The sequence below is a fragment of the Amphimedon queenslandica genome, unplaced genomic scaffold (assembly GCF_000090795.2).
Source record: "Amphimedon queenslandica unplaced genomic scaffold, v1.1 AMPQUscaffold_13136, whole genome shotgun sequence".
In the NCBI taxonomy this organism is placed as follows: Eukaryota; Metazoa; Porifera; class Demospongiae; order Haplosclerida; family Niphatidae; genus Amphimedon; species Amphimedon queenslandica.
In genome coordinates, this window is record NW_003546628.1 from 1 (window position 1) to 22,480 (window position 22,480).

Below are 22,480 nucleotides of genomic sequence, written 5' to 3' on the forward strand. Positions count from 1 at the left end.
ATTTTAAATATTATACCATATTTTTTTGGTCAAAAATTTCATTAAATTTGCCAGAGCATTTTTTTCAACAGACTTTATTGACAAAATAAGCCAAAATGTTTGCTTTGCATGGGTTGTATACAGAATAGTAACATAAATTTTTAACAAAAAATAAAAAATTTTGACATTTATAAAAATTTGGGGCTATTATGGTACTTCCTTTTCCTCTACTAATATATTGGAATAAATAAGCAGCATACAAAAATTCTTAATGCCTAAATTTTTCCATTCCCTATGAAAATTACCCAATTTACTTATTAACTTCCCAGCACTTCACTTATTAACTTCCTGAGAAACTTGGTAATAAGTTACTTTTAAACTTGAAGCCAAACAATCTGATTGGTCAATAATAGGAATGGCAGAAGCATTACATATTCCAATTACAGTAATAAACTCTTAGTAGGGTTGCATGCCTACTCTATTAAAACACTACATTATTTCATTGCTTACCGAAAAGAAACTGGTATTGGTATTATTTGTATGTCACAAGTTTGGTTTCCTTTTTTCAATTCTTGATACATATTCTCTCTGATTCTACATGAATAATCACCTTCAGCACGCATCTTTATTACGATGTCTACATTATCCTTTTTATCTATTTTTTCATTTTTTCCTTCTGCCACAACAAAGTGATAGACAGCATTGAGACTATCACTAATCTCATATCGAACACAAAGGAAGTCACCAGATTTGATACTTATGAAGTCCAATGAGTCTTGATTCTTAGGAGGTATGATAAGAGAAACTTCATCCTTTGGCACATAATAAGGATCATGAATATAATCATTAACTCGAATGAATTCATTCCATTTTAAAGGAGCATGTCTGATGAATATGAGATTTTTTGTCTTGACACTTTGATTAGCAGACTCAGCAATTAACACTTTACTCCAAAGCTCTACATACTGCTTTATTGAGTGATAAGCTGTATCACGTGATGCTTTCTGTAGGTGGATACCAGAGAAGCAGAGAGGATTATTATTATGTTGAAGGCACACACGAACTGTTGGTGCTATCTCCATTAACTGAATAGCTGGTGTTGGGAGATATTCAGTAAGAGACTTTCCCAGCCAAACTGTAACTACATCATTAGCTGCAGTAAAAGGTCGTTTAACTTCATATGTTATTGCAATACTTTCTTTGCTTCTTTTTGACTGCCATTTATCTTTACTGACTTCTAATTGTTGCTCATGGAGAATTAAGCCTCTTATTTTTTCAAAATTTTCTTCGTTTTGACATTTAAGATACTTGTGTGTTACTAGCCAGCGTTCTGGACTAAGAGAAATAGCTTTATCACAGACTGTCAAATCAGCACTAGACCGACGAATCTGTGATTCTCCTTCCCGCCCTTGTGTATATTGATACATTTTAGCAGCAATGGAGCAATAAGGAGCTTTGAGAGTAGCAGGAGGCATATCAATTACATCAGGATGAGAGAAGAGGCTGAATGTTTGACTCAATGATATTGACACTATTTTCCATACAACAAATTTAGTAGTTCCATCTTCAATTTTGTGATGAAAATTAAGATCTGACATACTAAATGATGTGTCTTGACCATGAATACACTCATAATGACTTGAAGAGAAGGATAATTCAAATGAGTCATTGATATTTTTACAAGATTGGATCACAAAAGCCTCTGCTCTTTCCAGTGAGACTTCACAGCTTCTAGTTATACATGCTTTATTATCAGCCTTTTCATAATCTTTTGCAGCTTTACTCTTGACATTAAGTTGAGAGCACAATTTAACGAGTTCATTGTTATTCTCATCAGAATTTTCTGCTATAGGCCTTCCCTCAATGAGTGATATTACTAATCTTTGCACAACCAAATCAGCATATCTCCTGATTGGTGATGTAAAATGAGTATATGCTGATAGTGCAAGGCCATTATGAGAATGATAAGCACAAATATGCTCATTGTTGTTTTCAACTACAATGTAACTAGATTTCCTTTTGATTGTTCGTGACATAGCCTCAGCCATGGCTAGCTGTGGGTAAAGCTTATTATTGTTAAGAATTGAAACCAATTGGATGTGATCTCTTCTAGAGCATACGTCAACAAGTGCCTGAAGTGTTGTATTAGGTAGAATCAAGGGAGCTGTTTTATTATTGAATTCATTTAAGTAACATTTAAGAGACAGAGAATGTTGTAAGCATTTTTCATTCTGATTAACAAATTCAAGCTCATCTTCTTTCAAAATAGGTAGCTGTGCTAAAAATAAGGCACTTTGCTGTGGAAGCCTATCGTGAAGATACTCAGCTATTGCTGCATTACAAAATATCATTAATTCTTCTATAAGAAGATGAGTCTGCCAGTTACCCTCTTCACCTTCCTCAGGTCGGTCATAACAGTAGCCAGGATCATCTAACCTCTTAATGCGTAAGTACATAGCTATCTCATACAGTAGATTAAGAGTATTAGCCATTAGTAAGCTTGGTCCACTGGCATCATCAAATGCTTTAACTTGCCTTCTTGTCTCATCATCAACCGTTTCATTATGCATTACCTTTTTAGCAGACTCATAAGTGAATCGTACTTGAGAAGTGACCATTGCTTCCTTTGGATCGCCAGACACTACACTAGTTACCACTCCTTCTTCTATGACTACTGTAGCAGGTACACATAAAACATGCCGTTTTTTCAAATAGTCAAGGCTCAATTGAGATGTGATACTGGATGGAAACATGTGACGCACTCGTTGAGCACCTCTCTGTTTAGCACCATATACAGATGTCCCCCTCTGTTTAGCTTTCTTGTCTAAAGGATGGTTTTCATTTATATGTTTGGCAACATTAGCTATAAGAACTGCCAGCTCATAATTACCATCTTCAGGAAGAGGTGTCAAACTGACTGCGTCATCCAAATCTTTAGATAAAGGAGGATCAATGGTAAATGCTCGATCATAATGATGAAGCTCATTAGTTTCATTTGGAGATTGAAGTGGTGAATGTACTTCATCATCTTCTTCTTGGATGTTATAGACAAGGTTAAGCAAGCGATTAATAAAAAAAATGTTTGATGTACGTGGAACAGCTTCAATGACAGCTCCTAATGCTGTTCGGTACTTTTTCTTCCATTGAAGGACCTCAACAACAAACAAGAAATTCTGTGACAGTTCAAATGGTATGAGCTCCTTAATACGAGGGATTTCATCATTAGCATCATATAATGAGTCCTCCCTAAACACTGTAATGTAATCATGAATCATAGGGGCCTGGTCATCCTTTGGACGATATCGAAGAAGCTTGTAAGATAGTTTTGGAAGATTAAGTATTATTGGAGCAGTTTTATCAAGAGGGTAAAATTTAACAAAGCCATATTGATCAGAACGGCATACATACCTAGTTGGATGTTGCGCTTTAATAACTTCTACTACCCTACCTGACCTTAGAACTACTGCTTTTTTATTTCCAGATGCAGAATGAGAATTGAACACAGTAACTTCCACTCGTACTATATCATTATTGAAAGCTCCTCTTCTATTATTCAATCCATTAATAACTATGGCCTCCTTCGATTGATCACGTGGAACTGCAATAGCTGAACGATAGCTTTTCATTTGTAATTCACAATCATAAATACCTTCTTGTTCACCTTCTTTCTTACCTTGACTCACTACACTATCATCAAAGTCCAAAATATCACAATTTGAATAGGAAAGTTTCAGTAGTTCACTTCTTTTGTAATGTCGTATAGATTTCAATGTTTCTTGAAACGATTTCAATATGCTATCTGTTGTAAAATTTGTCATTAAAACAGGCGACAACTTAAATACCATCTCTTGCAACATTTTTATTTGATCATGAACTACACTTTGACATGCTCCATCTTGAAGTTTAGTAGGTACTACAAAGGTTTTAGAAAGTATACACCTTCTAATGTACTCTTTCCAACAAGAGCATTCATTACCCATGCTTTCTTCTATTGTCATCAACAGAAACGGGTTACCAGCACATACTACAAGTGATTTAGCACGTGTTAATGCAGTATTGAATACATATTGACTGCAAGGCGTCTTGGTTGGATTTTTAGATTTGCCTTCTCTTGTAGTAGGCTCTGCTGTACTAAGAAAAATTGCCTCATACTCACAACCTACATGTAGAGAAAATAATTAATTTTCAGGAGATTTTTATGAAATCAGCATTACCTTGAATGTCAAAAACAGTTCGAACATCAATATCTTCAAGATGTGAATAATGATGAGACAATACTTGAATAACTTTAATTTTCTAAAGTTTACAATTAAATCAACCAGATATAAAATTTTGACATACTTGGTGAGCTGTTACTGTCATAACACAAACTTTAGAGAGATCCATTTCACCCCATTGATCTGGCCAGCTCTCAACATAATTACTTATTTCTTGTAGCAATATTGTGGCTTCAATCTCATTATCATTAGTAGATATTTCTTTTGCTTCACTAAGATCAGAGCATATAAAATGAAGAGGGTATTTAGCTTCAGGATGAAGATGAGTCACAGCTTCAGCAGCGGTAATTAATGTAGAATCATAAAATAAGTAAGATGGAAGAGACAGTAGAGCATGATGACATCTAAAATTAGTGAGAAGAGTAGCAGAATGCACTGATGAAGCATCAATTAGCCTATCATCATTATAAAGAGTATGCAGTCTTTCCAGCAACGACAGACTCAGACCATTTTTAATAGCTAGTTCACCAAGCACTAACAAAGAGGGACCAACCTATTCAATAAGTCAGGAGCCCATGAATAAGTTCATTGATAACTTAATAGATAACATATACTAGCACTTATGGCTCGTGCATACAAAATTTTTTCAAAATTTCCTGCTAGGCATTTGCGGATAAAAATTACATGAAATGACCTCAATTATTGATTGAACAATGTGTGGCAGGAAAATTTTCAATGGAGTTTAATTTTGCAAATTATACCCATCCGCAAAATTAGTAAGATTTATTATTCAAAAAACATAAGCTCTACACAGTAGATATAGTTGGTGAGATCACTTACTTGTTTGTGATCTCCTGCAATTACAATTTGTGTATTATCATCAGCTAAACAAAGAGGAGCAATAGATTCTGGTTCTCGAGTTTGAGCACCTTCATCTAACAAAATGTGGGTGAAAAAACCTTTAGGGACAACTCCAAGCATATGAAGTGATGTAGAAAATGTCGTGACAATTATGCTAATTTCATTCAGCTTTTTGAAATGCCGATCCTTAATGGTAGCATAATACTTCACACAATTTGAAGGAGCACAATAATCTCTATTTGCCATCAGACGAACAACTTTACCACAGTACCAACCAGAATCAATCATCTTTGAAAAGTAATTAGCCATAAAGGTGTCTGCAGAGTGCTGATGATGAGCACAAATAAGAATCCTGTTCTTTCGGTCTTGTCGTAATATTTGATATGCAGCACGAGCAAGCAATTGAGTTTTACCAGTTCCAAATGAACCTACAATTAAAACAGGTGCTTTGTTAGCTTCACAACTCATTATTGACTTAAGAGCCTCCCTCTGCGAATATTCTAATTTGACTACACCTATCTCATGAACACACTTCACTGGAGGAGGAATGTCTTCATCATTCAACACCACATTACTAAAATGACAAGGGTTACTAGGCATTAAACGATTAAGTACAGCTAGAGGCAAACTATCTAATGCTCGATGAAGACGATCAAAATAAGAGTATTTTAAAATGAAGGTCACGCTGACATTTGATTCTTGTTTAACTCCAGGATTTGTTGCAAGCCCCAGTAGAAAATAAAGGTTATTTCTGTTTTTTGTCTCAAGAATATCTGCTTGCATATCTCCAGTAGACAAATGGAGAACAACTATACCTTCACTTGCCTGCATAGCATAAGCTATTGTATCAGCATCAAGTTGTGCGTTCCATATAGTATAAAATAATTCATACTTTTCTTGATACTTCTCAATGTGCCTCTTCATACACAATTTAATACTTGACAACTTTAGATCATAAAAACCATTGCATCTAAAATTTAATTATAAAATTAAAAATTAAATATTACACATGTATGTATTCTAGTTTAATGAAATGCCTACTTGTCTCTAAGAATCCTCTCATGTTCATCTTCTTCCCGACACAATAACTGGTGAAACTTCTCCTTATAGTTGCTACGAGTTAAAGTAGCAGCTAGTAGATCTTTATTAATAGGGTGGTGGGTATGCTTTTTGAAGGAGTGCATTAAAATAGACTTCTCAATTGTATGCACTAAAACACGAAAACAAAATATATAATAATTATAAAAAAATGAACATTATCTTTACCGTCAGTAATGGGAGTCTTAGAATGATACATTTGATTCTTCATGGGGACTGTATATAAACTTGCCTCTAATTCAGGACTAATAAAGAAACTCATTGTAATATTTCTAGGATTTTGTAAAGGTTCTGAATATTGTGAAGAGAGATGATTATGACTACTTCTGACAACTTGTGATGATTTTGAAGCTGTTGTTGTAGATTCTAATGAAATGGGAACAACAGGTTCAAGTGGTTTCCATGGAGATTGTTTTTGCTGTTGAGGTGAGGCAGTTGGTAACTGCTGAAGGACTAGTGGCCCTACCTTAGACTGTACAGCTGTATTACTTCCTTTTTGCTGCTCAACTGTAGATAATGATTTTTGAGAAGACAGATTTTTTGTACCAGCTTGTTTTGATAGAAGTAGAGAATCAGTTACATGTCCTTTTTTCTTTCTTCGTGACGACCTTTTTCGTTTAGATGATTTCTCCTGCTTGGCTGTATAAACTTGTTGATGTTCTATTTTAGAATGTGTCTCTTGTTCAACTACTGGGTACTGCTGCTGCTTAACTGGATGCTGTAGAAGCTGTTGTTTAGAAGAAGATTGCTGCATTTTTGCTTCTTGTGGTGAAAAAGTAAGTTGCTTTTTACTTGCTTGAGGAGAAGGTAGTACTTGTGTCCATGATTGCACTGCTTCATTTTGAAAAGATGACTCTTGACTGGCTTGAGGAGATGGCTGCTTCGCAACCTGTGATAGATGACATGACTGTGGTACAAAAGATGGAGTAGATGACGACTGTTGCCTGGATGTTCGAGTTGAGTGCATTATTTGTGGAGTAGATATCAGGGAAGGGGACACATGTGCAGACTTTGTGCAACAATTCTGGGAATAAATGTTCTTCTGGAAAATTTTTATCATGTCTACACAAAAATAACATCAGAAAATAAAACAAAAATTCTTACCAGCTGGATTATCACACTTCAGCATGTCAAAGAACTGTACTTTTACTTGTTCAAACTGGACACAGTCAGGAGTACTTTTGAATGTTTCATTCTGAAGGCATCTTGAAATGAACTCTCTCCAGCACCATTTAAGATTATCCATAGTAGCTTCAGACAATAGCAGTACAAGAGGATTACCTACAGCTACTACAAGACTTTTAGAGCGTGTGATTGCTGTATTAAATAGTGCTGGATTACAAAAACTCTTTAATGGATCAAATGGTCGACCATTGGGCTCTAAACTTTCAACAGTACTCATGAAAAGCATACGATACTCCTGTCCTATTAAGGAGAGAAATGTTTAATGAAACACAAACTGTATTAATTACCTTGCATTTGATAACTGGTGATGACATTGACACCAATCAAACTCCTGAATTTTGTTTTTATCAGTCTTTTAATAAGGTTTGCCTATCAATTACAAAGTACACATACATAGCATTATTTTTGTTACAGTAATTACATTGCATTTAAAAGTATACCTTAAGGAGACAATTGTTTGTGGGTATTTAATTTAAAAATCGCTAACTTAAGTTTGCTAACTTTAATAACTTCATTAAAAGTGGGCGTGGTCACAATGAATAAAATGGCAGCTGTCAGCAACTCTGAGCTTATTTGCAGCAAACAGTCAGTAAAATAAGACTGAACTGCTGTCCAAAGACTTAGACAAAGCAGATGACAATCTTCCTTGTTCAGCTTTACATTTTTGGAGCAGAGTCAGTGATGAAGCTTGAAGCAATTTAAGCAAGATTAATGCAACAAGATGTACTGTATTTAGACTTGTGCAATCGCTTTGCTTGCTCATACATAAAGATCACAGCACATGATCTATAGCTTGCTTAGGCTCGCCCCAAATGTTTTACATTCTTTAGTAGTTATTAATACCAAATGATAAAAAAACGCTAAATTAAGTACCAGCCAAATGTCAGTACCATGAAAATCGCTAAAAATAGTACACGCTAATAATTGTCTCCTTAAGGTAATCAAATCAACAAATCATACTTAAGTATACCTGTTTCAAACTTGGAGTCATAATGCAAGTATCTTTTAGTTCCCAGCTTTTGAACTTGTCACTGTGTAGCTGCACTGCTTGAAGGAGTCTATCAGCCTCTACAGCACACTGAGCATCAACTGGAATATCATTAGTAAAACTGGAACATATAAAAACATAAGGATAAGGAGCCTTGAGGTGGTATGGTACTCTGCCACAAGCTCTCAGCTCTGAGTTATAAAATAACTTAGAAGGTAACTCCAAAAGGTCAGCTTGTGAGCGATAATTAATATTCCATGATGGAGTGTTCCTCTTGCTAATGTCTCCAATAGATTTATACTTCTCTAGTAATCGTTGCAACAGTGACACACATAAACCAAACTGCTGAGGAGCTTTACCAAGAACAAGAAGTTGAGGTCCAACCTACAATGACATAATAGGCAAGTATGTGCTATCAAAAAAATTCCTGTTAAAATGTTTTTAGCAGTCAAGCCTTGGCAAATTGCATCAAGTCATTCAAAAAATGTTAAATAGCACAATAATAATTATGCCAATAAAGCTTAGAAATTCACAAATGAATGAAATGACTAGTTTAGTGAAAAATACAAAATACATGTATTAGGTTAGAATGCATACCATTCAGATATTAAAAATATTCTGCATGCAGGTAAATATGTAAATATAGTGATTTAGTGATAATAACACTCTCTTCCTTTGTTAATTTTGATTGTAACCAGGCAAAGCATCACATTTTTGCATGTATTATAGGACATGCTGTCAAAATTCTGCTGCAAATTATTGTTATCCTCAACTGCTAATCAACCAAATTAATCAAATCACAACAAAAATTACAATAACAGTACATATGTACGTGCATATTTCAATCAATACAACATACCTGTTGATGATCTCCAGCAATAACAATACGAGTATTCTTATTTGCCATTAGAAATGGACTAAGAGCTTCAGGTTCACGAGTCTGAGCTCCCTCATCAATTAGAATATGAGTAAAGAAATCAGGCTCAACCTTTTTCCTGGATATCGTTAGTGCTCCTCCAAATGTTGTGACCAATAGAAAGGCGGTTTCACGTCTGTATAGTGATATATCAAAATCAATTGCTTGAACACAATTAGAATAATCAACGTGATGCCGTGAGCTTGTAGCACGTAAAACTTTTACAGGCCATGGGTATTTGCTGTGTGAAAGCATTTTGTTAAAATAATTTTCCATAAAAAAATCAGCAGAATGTTGATGATGACAACAAATTAAAATACGACAAGGTGAATGGTGACCAGCCTCACGATGCTCTCTGAAGAAACATTCTGTAGCCACAGCAAGAAGACGAGTCTTACCACAACCAAAAGCACCAGATACAAGTACAGGAGCTGAACACTGGTTACTGAGTATTGCTTCTAATGCTGGAATCTGCTCAAGATCAAGATCAATCCCACCATATGGTTGTCTCCTAATGTCAATGCTAATACTTCTAGGAGGGCTTTTAAAATCTTCTGGTGTGGGTATAAGACGACGTAATACTTTTGAGCTAATCCTCTTAACTCCATCCATGAGACTATGAAAGTAATGGTGATCAACTTCAAATGATACATTCACTCTTAAAAAGGAATGAACTACAATGCTGCAATTGGAACAAATGTATAGCTTATCATCAATAAGTGAATAATTACAACTCAGAATAGTTGCTACATAGTTGTGCTGACCAATGCTAATAGTAACACGGTGATCACTGGCTTGAGTTGCATACATGATCTGTGCTGATGACATTCCTTGTAGACAATAGAAATTAGGAGAATAGCCCCTTTCATCACCTTTTAAGAAAGGTGGTTTACATTTTTGTAAGACAAAACAACCATTACACCTAAAAAATAAGACACAATACTACTCAATACAATGATTATGCTTAAACTCACTTCTTCTTTAATAGTCCAATGCGTTCCTGCTCTTCATAATAGAGCAAGGCAGTGAACTTTGATTTATAGTGGTCTGTTGTGATTGGTAGCTTCATGTCATCATATGAAGGTTGAAATTCCCTGTATGAACTATGTAAACTTTTGGTATCTGGTTCTTTCTAGAAATAGATGAATCTGCTTAGCTTCCATTCTAACTCACTAAACTATATACGGGCTAGAGTTTATTATACTGAAAACATAATCATTTACAATGCATATTTTATGACTCAAGTAGTTATGAGTCATGACATAAATTATTAATAGCGTTATGGTTTCACTTGACAGCAACAATTATTGAACTATGCCCTAAAAATCTCCCCCCAAAACCCCCTTTGTGGTTTGGTGAAATTATAGATTTATGCACATTATATAGGTACAACAGAACATAGCCGCATAGCCAATACATAATAAAAAGTGCTGATAATAGCATACATGTAGTACACTGTATTCATGCCACAAACAATTAACGTTCAAATGCTTGTTATAATGTGGTGATTGTGTAGCAAATATTAAGGACAAGAGATGGTTGTTTGGTTTGGCTGCTTGTATGCTAAAAGTGCACTGGGAATTGTGGTTACAAATGCTACTAATACTACCACAACCAGAAATATTGGTGAGAGTTATATTTGGCAATTAGTTGAAACTTTTGCAATTGGCAAATTTTATAATGGCAATTTACGAGCCATATGTGTCATTTTCACTCATTGAGCATGCTCAGAATAAAGGAAAATGAAAAATTCTATTGCTTACACATTGCCAATATTAATCTCTTCCAATATTTAGAGCTGGTGGAGCAAACTATGGAATCTAAGTCATGTTTACTGAATTTTCAATTAATTTTAAAAATTTAATTAATGAGTCAATCCTGGCACGTATTGTTGAAATATTTATGGCTCCCTCTATTGTCACAAAACTGAGGCCTGGTTTACATGACTACATTTTAAAGTAAAATGGATATATTTTTAGTCAGATAAGGGTCTTGTTTACACTAAAACACAAGAAAACGCATATGAAATCCGAACAAAAGAAAAACAAATACCAAAACGGATAATTCTATTTTTAAAATGATAAAATCTGATGAAAACGTAGCTGCTGCATTAGTGTAACACCTGAAAACAGTAATAGCAAAAACAATACAGATTAGGCTAGCGTCATTGTGTAAACGAGGCCTAAACACCTGCCCATTTTTGCACATTATGGTATATTTAATTACAATTAAGTTTACCATACCATTATCTTGACTTACAGGAAGGTGTAAGGTCCTTTCTTTATTTAACATAAATTGGAAATCAATTGCACTATGACCATGCATAAGATCATGCCTTTCAGGAAAATAGTGAATTGGACTACTGTAATGAACACTTTCCAGTAATAATATTAGAACTCCTCCTTGTATAATAGCCCAGCAACAATACGGCGGTTGATGAATATCTGGTCTCCTGCAACCAATAATGTAAAGAGCAGTGTCAAGCGGATAAAAACAACTGATACAGACGAGAGCAGGTTCATATGTATCTTGAATCCTTTGGTACACAGCCATTCCTTGTTAAACTGTAACAATAAAAGTAAAATAATGTTAAATTAAAACAGGTCACAGTAACCATAGACCCTTTTACAGTAACTGACAGTAGATCTATATAGACTAATCTATAGAGGCTATATCTCTATGGCTATACCGGCGAGTGCTAGATTATTATCACAATAATTATGAATATTATTATGATTCATAAAAAATGGATAAGAATTAAGCAGGCTGCCCCGAGGGAAAGAAAGAGAGCATCTCCATAATTATTGAAGCTAGATCATGCCTTTTGGTTTTATGTACTTTTAAAAACATAACTTACAAAATAAAAAAGAATGTCAACCAAGAGCTATAGATAGAGCAAGACCATGATTCAGCCTTGGATTTCGGAGATCTACTCCTTTGATTAGCCTAAATCTGTCGAGTCATTGTTAGGGCGTGGCTCCAGAAGTAGATCTATTAGCATCGCATAGATAACTTCATAGATAACAGTGTAGATCTCAAAATAAACATTTTTATTAGCTAGATAGCATTCTGCTTATTCAACAATGAATGCTACAAATTATTAACAAATTGAAATTGCATAAAAATAGATTTATTATTGATGTTACAGTATTGTTTACATCCTTGATAGTAAGTCTTCATCAAACTGATGAGAATCACTTTCTTCATCACTCACATTGATCATTTCTTCATCTTCATACTTTCTAAACTTTTCATTTCTCTTAGGAGGTGTTTCTGTATTAAAATTATATAAAATTGTACTATGAATAAAATTATACCTTTGAGACCACATTTGACGGCACTTGCATATGACATTGTGGAAGGACTGTTTTGTCTCTGTAGTGACGGTTGTCGTTTTAAACATGAAACCAAAGATTGGGTGGCTTGAACTGGAGATGCAACCATTGTCCTTTTAGAAGATGAAAACATGGATGAATGAGTTCTTTGACCATTGGCATTTTTAGACTGTTTCATAGCTGTAATAAAAGTCATTCTAAGATCATCTAAAACTTTGCCTCTTTGCTTTAGGCAAGACTTTTGAAAATAAATAGTATTCTTTTCAAAGCACTGTTTTAAATATTCTCTCCAGCAATGCCGACGAGAGTTTCCAGTGCCAGCCTCTATTTTCAAAAGCATATATGGATTACCAACTGCTACTACAAGTGATTGTGCTCGGCTGATTGCAGTGTTAAAAACAAAAGGATTGCAAAGACTTTTTAAAGGATCTTTGCTTTTCCCATTACTTTCAAGAGGCTCACTTGTACTCAAAAAAACTGCTTTGCACTCATGTCCTAAACATAATATAATTATATAGTTTAAGAACCAAAAAGCCACACGTACCTTGTATCAAATATGTTGGCAAAACTTTGATTTTTGCAAATGGTCCTTTGAGTTTTTCTCGAATAACATTAACCTATGCAGTAATGGTAACTTAACATGTAATTTACAGCATAAAATACCTGGCTTCTTGTGGGTGCAATAATACTCAACTCAGAAAAATCCCAATCATTTTTCTTGTAATAATTAACTTGGCCCAAAACTGCAATAGCTTCAGTTTCAAACGTGGCCTCCTGAGGAGCTCTAATTATGCTGTCGACATCACTGCAATAGAAAACAAATGGAAAAGATGTTTTGTGATGAAGCTTTATTGGAAGCTTTGTGGTAATTGGCTCATCATAAAAAATACTTGACAAAAAGAGAACTATTGACTTGTTGGAACGATAGTTGTCAGTGAGTTTATTAAGATAAGAACTTGCAGAATCACCATTCTTACTATAGTGCTGCTCTAACCGCTCAAGGAGTGAGACAGCTAATCCATTCTCATGAGCTTGATTTCCCAAAACTTCAAGAGCTGGTCCAACCTATTAATGTAAGTTGAATATGAATCTATGCACTGATGATTGTAGTTCTTACCTGCTTCCGATCACCAGCTATGACAATTTTAGCATCATTGGTTGCTAAACAAAGTGGAGCAACAGCTTCTGGTTCTCTGACTTGAGCTGCTTCATCAAGCAATACATGTGTAAAAAATTTTGTATTTTTGAAGGCATTAAGCAACTGAAGTGATGTCATGTATGTCGTAACTACTACTAAAAGCCTTTCATTCAAATACATTCCCTGCTGAACTTCTTTGCGAAAAGTCGAAAGATTACGAAAATGTTCATTAAATGGTGAATGCTTGTCAAATAAGCCTCTTGTTACTCTAACTATTTTGACATATTTTCTCCACAACTCATCATTACTCCAAACCTGATGCAAATACTTCGTAATATAAATTTGTGTTGAGGCTGGGTGATGGGCACATATCAAAATACGAGTTGTTTTATTTGATGTTAGCCCTTTATCAATAAACTCAAAAGCCGATCGTGCTAATACTCTGGTTTTACCACAACCAAAAGGGCCAGACACAAGAATTGGAACATTTGAAGATGCTGATACAATGGAATCAAGTGCAACTAATTGGCATTCTTCATTGACTTCTAACCATTTGTGCTTGCATTCACCTCTTAAATGAGACATATCAATCGGTTGAAATGCTTCTTTTCTAGGCAAAAGCTTTTGAATGACGTGATCAGAAAGATTCACAACTGCTTTATGCAATGAATTGAAAAAACCATGTTTGACTTCAAATTCTACATTAAAAACTCCACTTTTACTACTATCGAGCATTTTCTTTAACTCCTTTATGTCATTGTCAGAAAAAGAAATGTATAATTTCTTGCTTGTCGTGCTGTAATTGAAGCTCAATATATTTGCCCGGCAAATATCTCTCTCATTTTGACGATCAACAAAAACTAAGCATTCACTAGACTGTGTTGCATAACCAATTCGATCACTTGAAATGCCATTTAAGTAGCCCACATTATGAAGATTTTCATACGAAAATTTTGGTAACAAAATACGCCCTTCAAAAATGAATTCATAACGACCATCACATCTGCAAATAAAATTATAAAATTTATATCATAATGAACCTGTATGTCTACCTTTTTGTGAGCAAATTGATGTGTTCCATTTCTTCAAAGCAAAGGAGATTGTAGAATTTATCTTGATAGTTATCTGCAGTGAGATCAGCTTCAAGAGTTTCATCTTTTAAAGTAGTCCGGTGTAACCTATCCTTAAACTTTGTCTTCCATGCATTGTAGGTATGATAACTGTCTCGCCTGTTAACAGAAAATCTGATGACTTGTCGAGGATCATAAATCAAAGGGGTTTGTGGTGACTGTTGTGGTATAACTGGAGTAGGATTACTGACATCAAACAATACTCGTATCTAAATATAAAAAAATTATTTTGATATGACTGCATATGCCTAAATAATTACTTGTCGGCTTGTTGGAGGTAGGTTGCCTGCTACATGTACATAATTTAGAACATAAATTATTAACAATGGACATACTTCGTTTTGTCCGATTCAATTCGTGATTCCAAGCCATTTTTTCAAGTTCACTGTGAGCAAAAGTGCACTTTTCTCCCTTGCACCACTCTCCATTACATAATGCAAATCCTCCATTAAGACTAAGCTGAGGCATTGGTCGAATTTGATGCATCATGTGATAGTCTTCATCCCAAGTGACAGTGACTATTGGATAGACTCCATCATGTAAATCAGTATTGAAACACATGTCATCCAATAAATCTTCACTGGTGGGATTTGATAGCATGCACAAGTGGCACACCTCATGAATTCCTTTAAAAAATTAGAATAATACAAAAAAAATTACATACCTCTGTGGCGTTGTATTTTCTGGAGCCATGCTTCATTTTCCATAACTACTGGCATTCTCTCTATTTTTTAATTAATTTTTTTAACAACTCAAAACATAATACTTACGTCTCTCATTTGTAGTAGTAGATTTAGGATCAACAGAACTACAATATCCAGGATCAGAACAAGGAATGGAACCCAAGTCAGTAGATCTAGTTTTTGAAGTTATTCCAGTTGATACTGAGCCAGTGACACCTGATGAGCCACTCAGCACAGACTGTTTGTCATCAGTTTCTATTTATTCACAATGTCACTTAGTTATTATGTTTATCTAAAGTTAACTTGCCATTTGTTGGTGCTTCAGCAATATTCGAGGTAACCACCTATGACAAAATGATAATTGTTATTACAAATATCATAACAGTTACCTCCTCCTCCTCCTCTCTGATAAATTCTTCATGATTGCCACATTTCACACTAAGGATCATCCATTCCATATTGCGTATTTCACTAATAGCTTCAAATGGGAGAGGAAAAAGTTGTGATACTTCTTCTGGAACTAGAAAACAAAGCTCGACACATCCTTCCTTGATAGTTGTTAAAATCACAGCATAAGATTTAACTTCAAGAAGCCGTGCAAATCTGCTTTGGATTTTTGGAATCTCAGTAGCTTTTTCTTTTCTCATTTTATCAGATAGCTTAATGGAAAATTGTGCAAAACCTTTTATTTTGTCAGGATTATGAATTGAAGAAGGCATTTCGTAGGTGTGCCTGGTTAAAAACTTTGCTAATTTTAGCTCATATTCTTTGATCATCAACTTTTCGTCTGCATTTCCAAATTTTTTCATTAAAATATCAAACAGCTGAATATTGAACCATGACCAAGCGGAGGTCATGGTGATAAACAGGTCAGAAATAGATTCAGCATCTTTTATTTTTTCAGCAAATGGAATTGAACTTGTTGACTTAGCATCAATTGTTGAACGAGCTTTGACACTTTCCAAAGAACAAAGAAACACTTTTATGCTTTCAAGGCTAACATTTCTTGTTAAGAAAGAATCCGAGATATCTGTAACTAAAGAACTAAATTCCAGGTCTATGTTATCAGCTTCAGTATTAAGCTGGTCAATCAATTCCATCTGTGCATATCGTTCAAGCTTTGAGGTATCAAGCAGAGGAAATCTATTGCTTTTTCCAGGACTTTTACAGCCTATTGTGCCTGTAAGGAATTGATCAATTGTGCATTCCCCACAACCACAAATAAAGGTAATTGTTTCAACGCTGGCAGTGCCACTGGTTTCAGTTGTTTGTGATCGAACATCACCTAAATAGTTACTTATAACTTCATGTAGACAAGTTACGGCTATTTTACTTTGATCATCATCATCTGCAAATGTAACTTTATGCCCAGTTTGATGAATCAGATCATCATTCTAATTTTTAAAATGAGACTTAATATGCTACCAAAATTACTTTTATGATTACTTTGTCGTGATCATTCTTCTCATGACCTACATCAACTAAATATTAAATTTTGAAAGTAACTTTTAACACAATTACCTTTTCTATTCCTTTTCTGCACTATGTCAAGTACCTTACGCACAACTAAAACACCAGCCTTTGATTGATAAAGACCGTAAATGAATTCCAAATAAGTAACTCCTTGATTCACTAAATGGTCAAGGAGCAAAATAATTTTGTCTGTCATAATATCTGGGCTGCTCTTGATTTCTTTCAATTTATGCATGTCCACATTCATATGTGTCCCAAACTCAAACCAGTTATCATCAAGAATCTTAATAAAATCCTGCACATCAGAAATTTCCACTTCAAGGTGGCTCCCAGCAAGGTCTCTCATATCTAGTTCCTGCCTGTAAAGATCAAGGACACCTAAAAGAAGAGTATAGCTAAGTCTTATTGAACAATAATATCCTTACTCTCCATTGCCTCCCTTTCCATTGCTCTAGCTATAACTATAACCACCCCTTATACTTTCCTTATAAGGTATATTTACATTCCAAGCGGCACACACGACAAGTTGGTTATGATAATCATAACCAATATATCTTGCGTGGCCTGAAATCAGGCCAATAAATACACTTAAAGTTTAATGACTATGCCAACCTTCAATAAACATGTTTTCAACTAAATTAAAATAAGATATTGAAAAAGATGACATATGACTATATGTGATATGACAAAGATGATATAGATGACACATAAAGACTATAATGCTAAATGTAATAAACATACGCTTTACTCAATCACAGAATAAGAATAATCAGTAAGCAACAATCAAACCAGTACTGTAACTAGGTATAACCTGCTCTATCCCAGATAAGATGACACTATAAATTCTAGTTCTATTATGCTTGTTTGTGATATATTATGTTTACAAATGCTTTCACCATATATGGGAACTGCTATTCTACTCATGTACATGTATTGTATAAGTATAAGCATTGAAATTACTGGTACTTTCATGTCTACTAATAATAACAAGCATGCTTGCAATGATACAAAACAAATAACATTGTCATGTTTTGCTGACAGTATCCTTATGGTTGCATGCTACACAAAATTTTAAAATAAAAGTTTGTTCAGAAAATATGCAATTACCAGTACCAATTATACACAGTGCTTACTTAGGTACAATGGAAGGACACAAGTTTTAAAAAGATTCTTATTACAATACTGGCTTCTTTAACAGGGCCGGCCCTGCTTAAAGTCAGAAAGTGTCCAACAAGTGATCAAGTCTAGCCTTAAAAGCCCTGGCTAGCATCATTTTATGGTATGCATCTCAACAAAAGTACCTGTATATAATCAATATAGTTACTAATCTACAAGTTAAACTTAATGCACATTACCATTTGCCTATACAGCACTTATGACTGCATCACATAGAACTACACATAATGTACCAAAATTAAGTACATGATATTAATAGGCATTACATTGGCGATTGCATAACCAGAATCATTAAATAACAATTATGCCCACCTCACTTAAAATAATTGTGAAAAATTCAAGTACAATTTATTACGACTGATACATGTCACTTTCATAATTATATTTTAGTGTTTGCCAGGCTACAAAGCGTTGCTACAAAAAGTTGCTCCGCTGAAGCCAATGAACCATCTGATCTTTGTACATGTATATGCATAAATTATACTCAAATTCTCAAATAGCATGCTCCATGAGCTAACAAGCACTGCAATTGTACGTGTAGATGTATGCATGGCTTTTGAAGCAACTTCAAAATTTCATAACAAAATACAATTTTGATTACATCAGCTCAAACTTTCTATGCAAAACTAACATGTATATGTATCAAAAAGTTATAAAAAGTTCCAAATTCTCTGTTAGCCACTTTATAAAATTTGGCCAAAAATTGTAATTTGTCCATTGCAAATATTGAGTGACTTCAAAAATTCATAATTTTTATCAGAATCAGCTCAACTTTCTATGCAACACAAGAACATGTACATAAATCAGACAAAATTATAAAAACCGAAAATTCTCTCCAAGTAATTCTTGATCAGGGTTTCCCACATAACATGCTTAATGAGCTGAAAAGTACTGTAAATTGGGTTATATTCAATGGTTCTAAAGAACAGAATGATGTTGGCAATTTTCATATTTATGCTGCCTATTTATCCCAATATAACATATTCAAAGGCAAAAGTATTAGCCATTCTAAATTTAGTATGTCTCTATTAGTAATGCGGTAGCGTTACTAAGTAGGATTCACCCCTCCAAAAAATGGCTGCCACAACTTTTGCAGCCTTGTTATACAGATTGTGTGTATAAACTTAGTGGTAGGGCTTTGTACAATTTTTGCCTATTATGCTTTTGGGCACTACTCCAAATTCTGTCATTATGCTTTGAAATGAATCCAATTATGCTCATTATTATGCTAATATTTTAAGCTTTGCTCAAATATCGACTATCAAGTTACATGTACATGCATCTGTTAAAATTGTAATAATGCCAGAATCTGAAAATGTTTCCAGTGATTTTGAGTCACTGGAAAATAGAATAATCTAAGTCATTGGACTCACCACACTTGTATAGGTGGGTACTAAGCAGTCAGGTTGTTGTACTAGTACATTGTACCACCTGCCATATTAAATTGAAATCATGTGGTCAGGGGTATACAATGTAGGGCTAGAAATTTTGACCCATAATGCTCCAATAATGCCAGCATAATAACTTGCCCTATTATGCTCCAAATTATGCTAGCATAATTTGCCTAGCCCTACTTAGTGGCTAACAGTTATACCACCTCAGGCCATAACCCATCCCCAATGTATCAACTAGGACAAATTATGAGGCTTCAAATGAAATAAATATTATTATTGTATATGTCTGACTTAGAGATCAAAGGAATATCAATGGTGATAAACAGATAGAGCATAAAGAGCAAGAGGAGAGTAGCAATATCACATTGTTTCTTCCATAGAAATGCATGGGAGAAAAGAGGCCCGGTGCAACATATGATTTATCGCCACTCTGACATCAATTTGGAGCAGTATGAGTCATACAGCTCCAAACTGAGCAGGGAGTTGAACTTTGACTTTTCAGGTTCAATAGTGAACATATACCGGTAGGTCAGAAGTTCCAAAAAAATTTTGATCATGAATCAAAAATGAATCACGATCACACTAGCTCCACTCTGATGAAGCAATAGCTATAAGCAGAGGGAGCGCTTGATTGATCATCAAGTCAAGTCATAGATAATAAAGTAAATCAGGTCTCGTTACTAAAAATACTGCACTTGACCTCAAGCTTGTGCTAATAAATCAGATAGCACATGCAGCCCCATGTATTAACTACTACTTAATACTTATATACATGTACATGAGCACTAGTGCAAGTACTTTCTATGTACATGTATGAGTGTATATGTGTTAAATGTACATGCACTTATTTCATATGTGTTAACTCAATTACCTTAACACAAAATAAGCCAGATTTATGGTATTACATAGTCTACAGTATAGCAACTTTAAAAATGAAATTTTGAGCTCAAACTTGCTACACACATGCATAAAAATGAAAAGTTCTCTCGTTGTTATTTTTCGTGAAATTATCTGAAGACCAATTCTATAGTACAAGGACTTTTGCCCAATTTTTGAGTAACTATAAATTTTTCAAAAAATAAAACTTTGGTCAGAAATCAGTTCAAACTTACTAAACAAAATAAAAATGTACATGTTCAGATTTCTCTCCATGCAGTTCTAGTCATTTTGGAAAAAATTTGGCCAAAGACCTAGTACAGGGTCTTGGCAAGATTTTTGAATAATTTTAAAATTTATTTCAAAAATTCAAATTTTATTGGAATCATCTAAAATTTCCACACAGCACATAAACTTGTACATGTATATCTCATATGAATAAAAAAATTATAAAAATTGAAAATTCTCTCCTAGAAATTTTTGAAAAAATGCCCTGGTATTTATTATTTTGTCAAATCTTGTAGCAACTTAAAATCCACTGATAAGAGTCTGCATAAGCACTGTGTCAAAACTCTGTGGGAAACCCTAATGTAAGCATAAAAGCATTTACCGTATAACACTTTATTTTGGCGGTGCTTTATTTTGGTGATTTTGCTGTAAAATTGTAATTGGCGGTTTTTAATTTGGCAATTTTTGTGTACACGTGCATTACTGAGCATGCACATTAATGATTGGCAGTTTCAATATTGGCGATTCTGCTTGCAAACCGCCAATCGCCAAAATAAAACTCCGCCAAATTAAAGCGTTATATGGTACATAGAACAAGTGGGTGGGCACAATCAAAATCACAATCTTAATTACAAATACAAGACAATGTATTGGAGAGGAATTAATATTGGCAATTGGCAGTTATCATGAATATAAATCTTTCACTTTGGGCATGCTCAAATGTAGTTCAATATAAAATATGCCAATTAATTTTCACTAAATCTATCAAAATATTGCTCTCACCAATTATAAATCATTTTGTATAGTGTGATTATGATTATGATCAGGATAGTATGTTATGTCTAATGTCTATGTGAAATATGTATAATATGAAATAAATTATGAGAATTATAAACAGGCAATGGAATAAAGGAAGAGAACTCAAGTTAGAGAAGGAAAGATCATACAATACCAGTAGCCTGGCTAGTCTCGTGTAGCCAGACCACACCCTCCATGCCTGGAGGGTGTGGTCTGGCTACGCGAGACTATAGCCTGGCTAAATTCAATTTTTATAATTTATAAAAACTTCAGCAAATTGCTAAAATTTGAAAAAATACTGAGTTAAAAGGCTAGACTATAGAGCTGTTGCACGGAAGTAATCAACGGGAGGGTGTGGCTAAAATTGAGCTAAATTGTCCGCCATGTTGGGTGGCAAGAAGGCCAAGAATGAATGGGGGAATGGAGAAAAAAATTTAAATAAATTCTGCAGTTGACATTCCAGGCTAATGCAAGGTAGGAGATGAAGATATTGAGTAAAGAAGTCTCTATAATATTCTACAGCCAAGTATGATATCTCTTTGATGAAAAATCGCAGTTTGTTTGCATTCCTCCATTCGTTGCGTGTACATTCTTGCTACTCAAGATGGCCGACAGGAAGCTCCGCCTACCCCGTTGATTACATCTGTGCAACAGCTCTATGCAGTATAACACCTTTTTTGTGCTATAAAAAGCATTTGTCTATTTTCAATTTGGCAATTTTTGTACATACTGGTATAAAAAATAACAGCATAACCATAGATACTGATTTGTGGTTTTGAATTTAGTAATTTTGAGTGACTGATTGCAAAATCTCCTTCCTATTAAACAATAAGCTTCTGGTTCCTAGGTTTTTGTAACTAATTATTTTCAGAGAGGTTTTGCTACCGGTAAACTATAAAGTAAAATACCAAAAGGTTTTCGAGATTTATATTTTGTTAACAGAACAAAATTTAATTTTATTTAGCTGGTGTAGGCTAGTGATGGGCGATATATCGATTCTTATCG

General features: G+C 34.4%; 3 protein-coding genes across 3 annotated transcripts; all 3 read right to left on the reverse strand.

Annotated features, from left to right (window-relative positions):
- Positions 1-489: 489 nt before the first annotated feature.
- On the reverse strand, positions 490-12,170 carry LOC109585004 (uncharacterized; the record flags this gene model as incomplete). Its single annotated transcript, XM_020000932.1, has 13 exons — positions 12,102-12,170; positions 11,504-11,808; positions 10,219-10,376; positions 9,188-10,166; positions 8,311-8,712; positions 7,628-7,709; positions 7,260-7,580; positions 6,324-7,217; positions 6,099-6,267; positions 5,037-6,027; positions 4,321-4,749; positions 4,194-4,275; positions 490-4,138 (listed from the first exon to the last, which is right to left on the reverse strand). Coding segments are annotated over exons 2-13 (8,450 nt in total), but the record flags the coding sequence as incomplete, so codon positions are not given.
- A 121-nt stretch (positions 12,171-12,291) lies between these two features.
- On the reverse strand, positions 12,292-15,799 carry LOC100642069 (probable helicase with zinc finger domain). The gene is made up of 10 exons (XM_020000939.1): positions 15,618-15,799; positions 15,512-15,571; positions 15,183-15,473; positions 15,108-15,136; positions 14,770-15,056; positions 13,697-14,720; positions 13,243-13,644; positions 13,124-13,196; positions 12,562-13,074; positions 12,292-12,517 (listed from the first exon to the last, which is right to left on the reverse strand). The coding sequence occupies exons 2-10, from the start codon at positions 15,564-15,566 to the stop codon at positions 12,399-12,401; spliced, it is 2,793 nt and encodes a 930-aa protein (XP_019856498.1). The 5' UTR covers positions 15,567-15,571; positions 15,618-15,799; the 3' UTR covers positions 12,292-12,398.
- On the reverse strand, positions 15,592-17,450 carry LOC109585005 (uncharacterized). The gene is made up of 7 exons (XM_020000933.1): positions 17,429-17,450; positions 17,052-17,381; positions 16,977-17,002; positions 16,864-16,924; positions 15,920-16,815; positions 15,838-15,874; positions 15,592-15,785 (listed from the first exon to the last, which is right to left on the reverse strand). The coding sequence occupies exons 1-7, from the start codon at positions 17,448-17,450 to the stop codon at positions 15,592-15,594; spliced, it is 1,566 nt and encodes a 521-aa protein (XP_019856492.1).
- Between the last annotated feature and the right edge of the window lie 5,030 nt (positions 17,451-22,480).

Excerpts from the sequence above, each read along its gene's own strand:
- LOC100642069 (XM_020000939.1), bottom strand. The coding sequence starts at position 15,566 with ATGCCAGTAGTTATGGAAAATGAAGCATGGCTCCAGAAAATACAACGC. Across the intron at positions 14,721-14,769 it reads ATCAATTTGCTCACAAAAAG|ATGTGATGGTCGTTATGAAT; the intron begins GTAGACATACAG and ends TTTTATTTGCAG. Across the intron at positions 13,645-13,696 it reads TAGCTGGTGATCGGAAGCAG|GTTGGACCAGCTCTTGAAGT; the intron begins GTAAGAACTACA and ends TTACATTAATAG.
- LOC109585005 (XM_020000933.1), bottom strand. The coding sequence starts at position 17,450 with ATGGAAAGGGAGGCAATGGAGA. Across the intron at positions 16,816-16,863 it reads TGCAGATGATGATGATCAAA|GTGATGTTCGATCACAAACA; the intron begins GTAAAATAGCCG and ends GTAACTATTTAG. Across the intron at positions 15,875-15,919 it reads TCAGAGAGGAGGAGGAGGAG|GTGGTTACCTCGAATATTGC; the intron begins GTAACTGTTATG and ends ATTTTGTCATAG.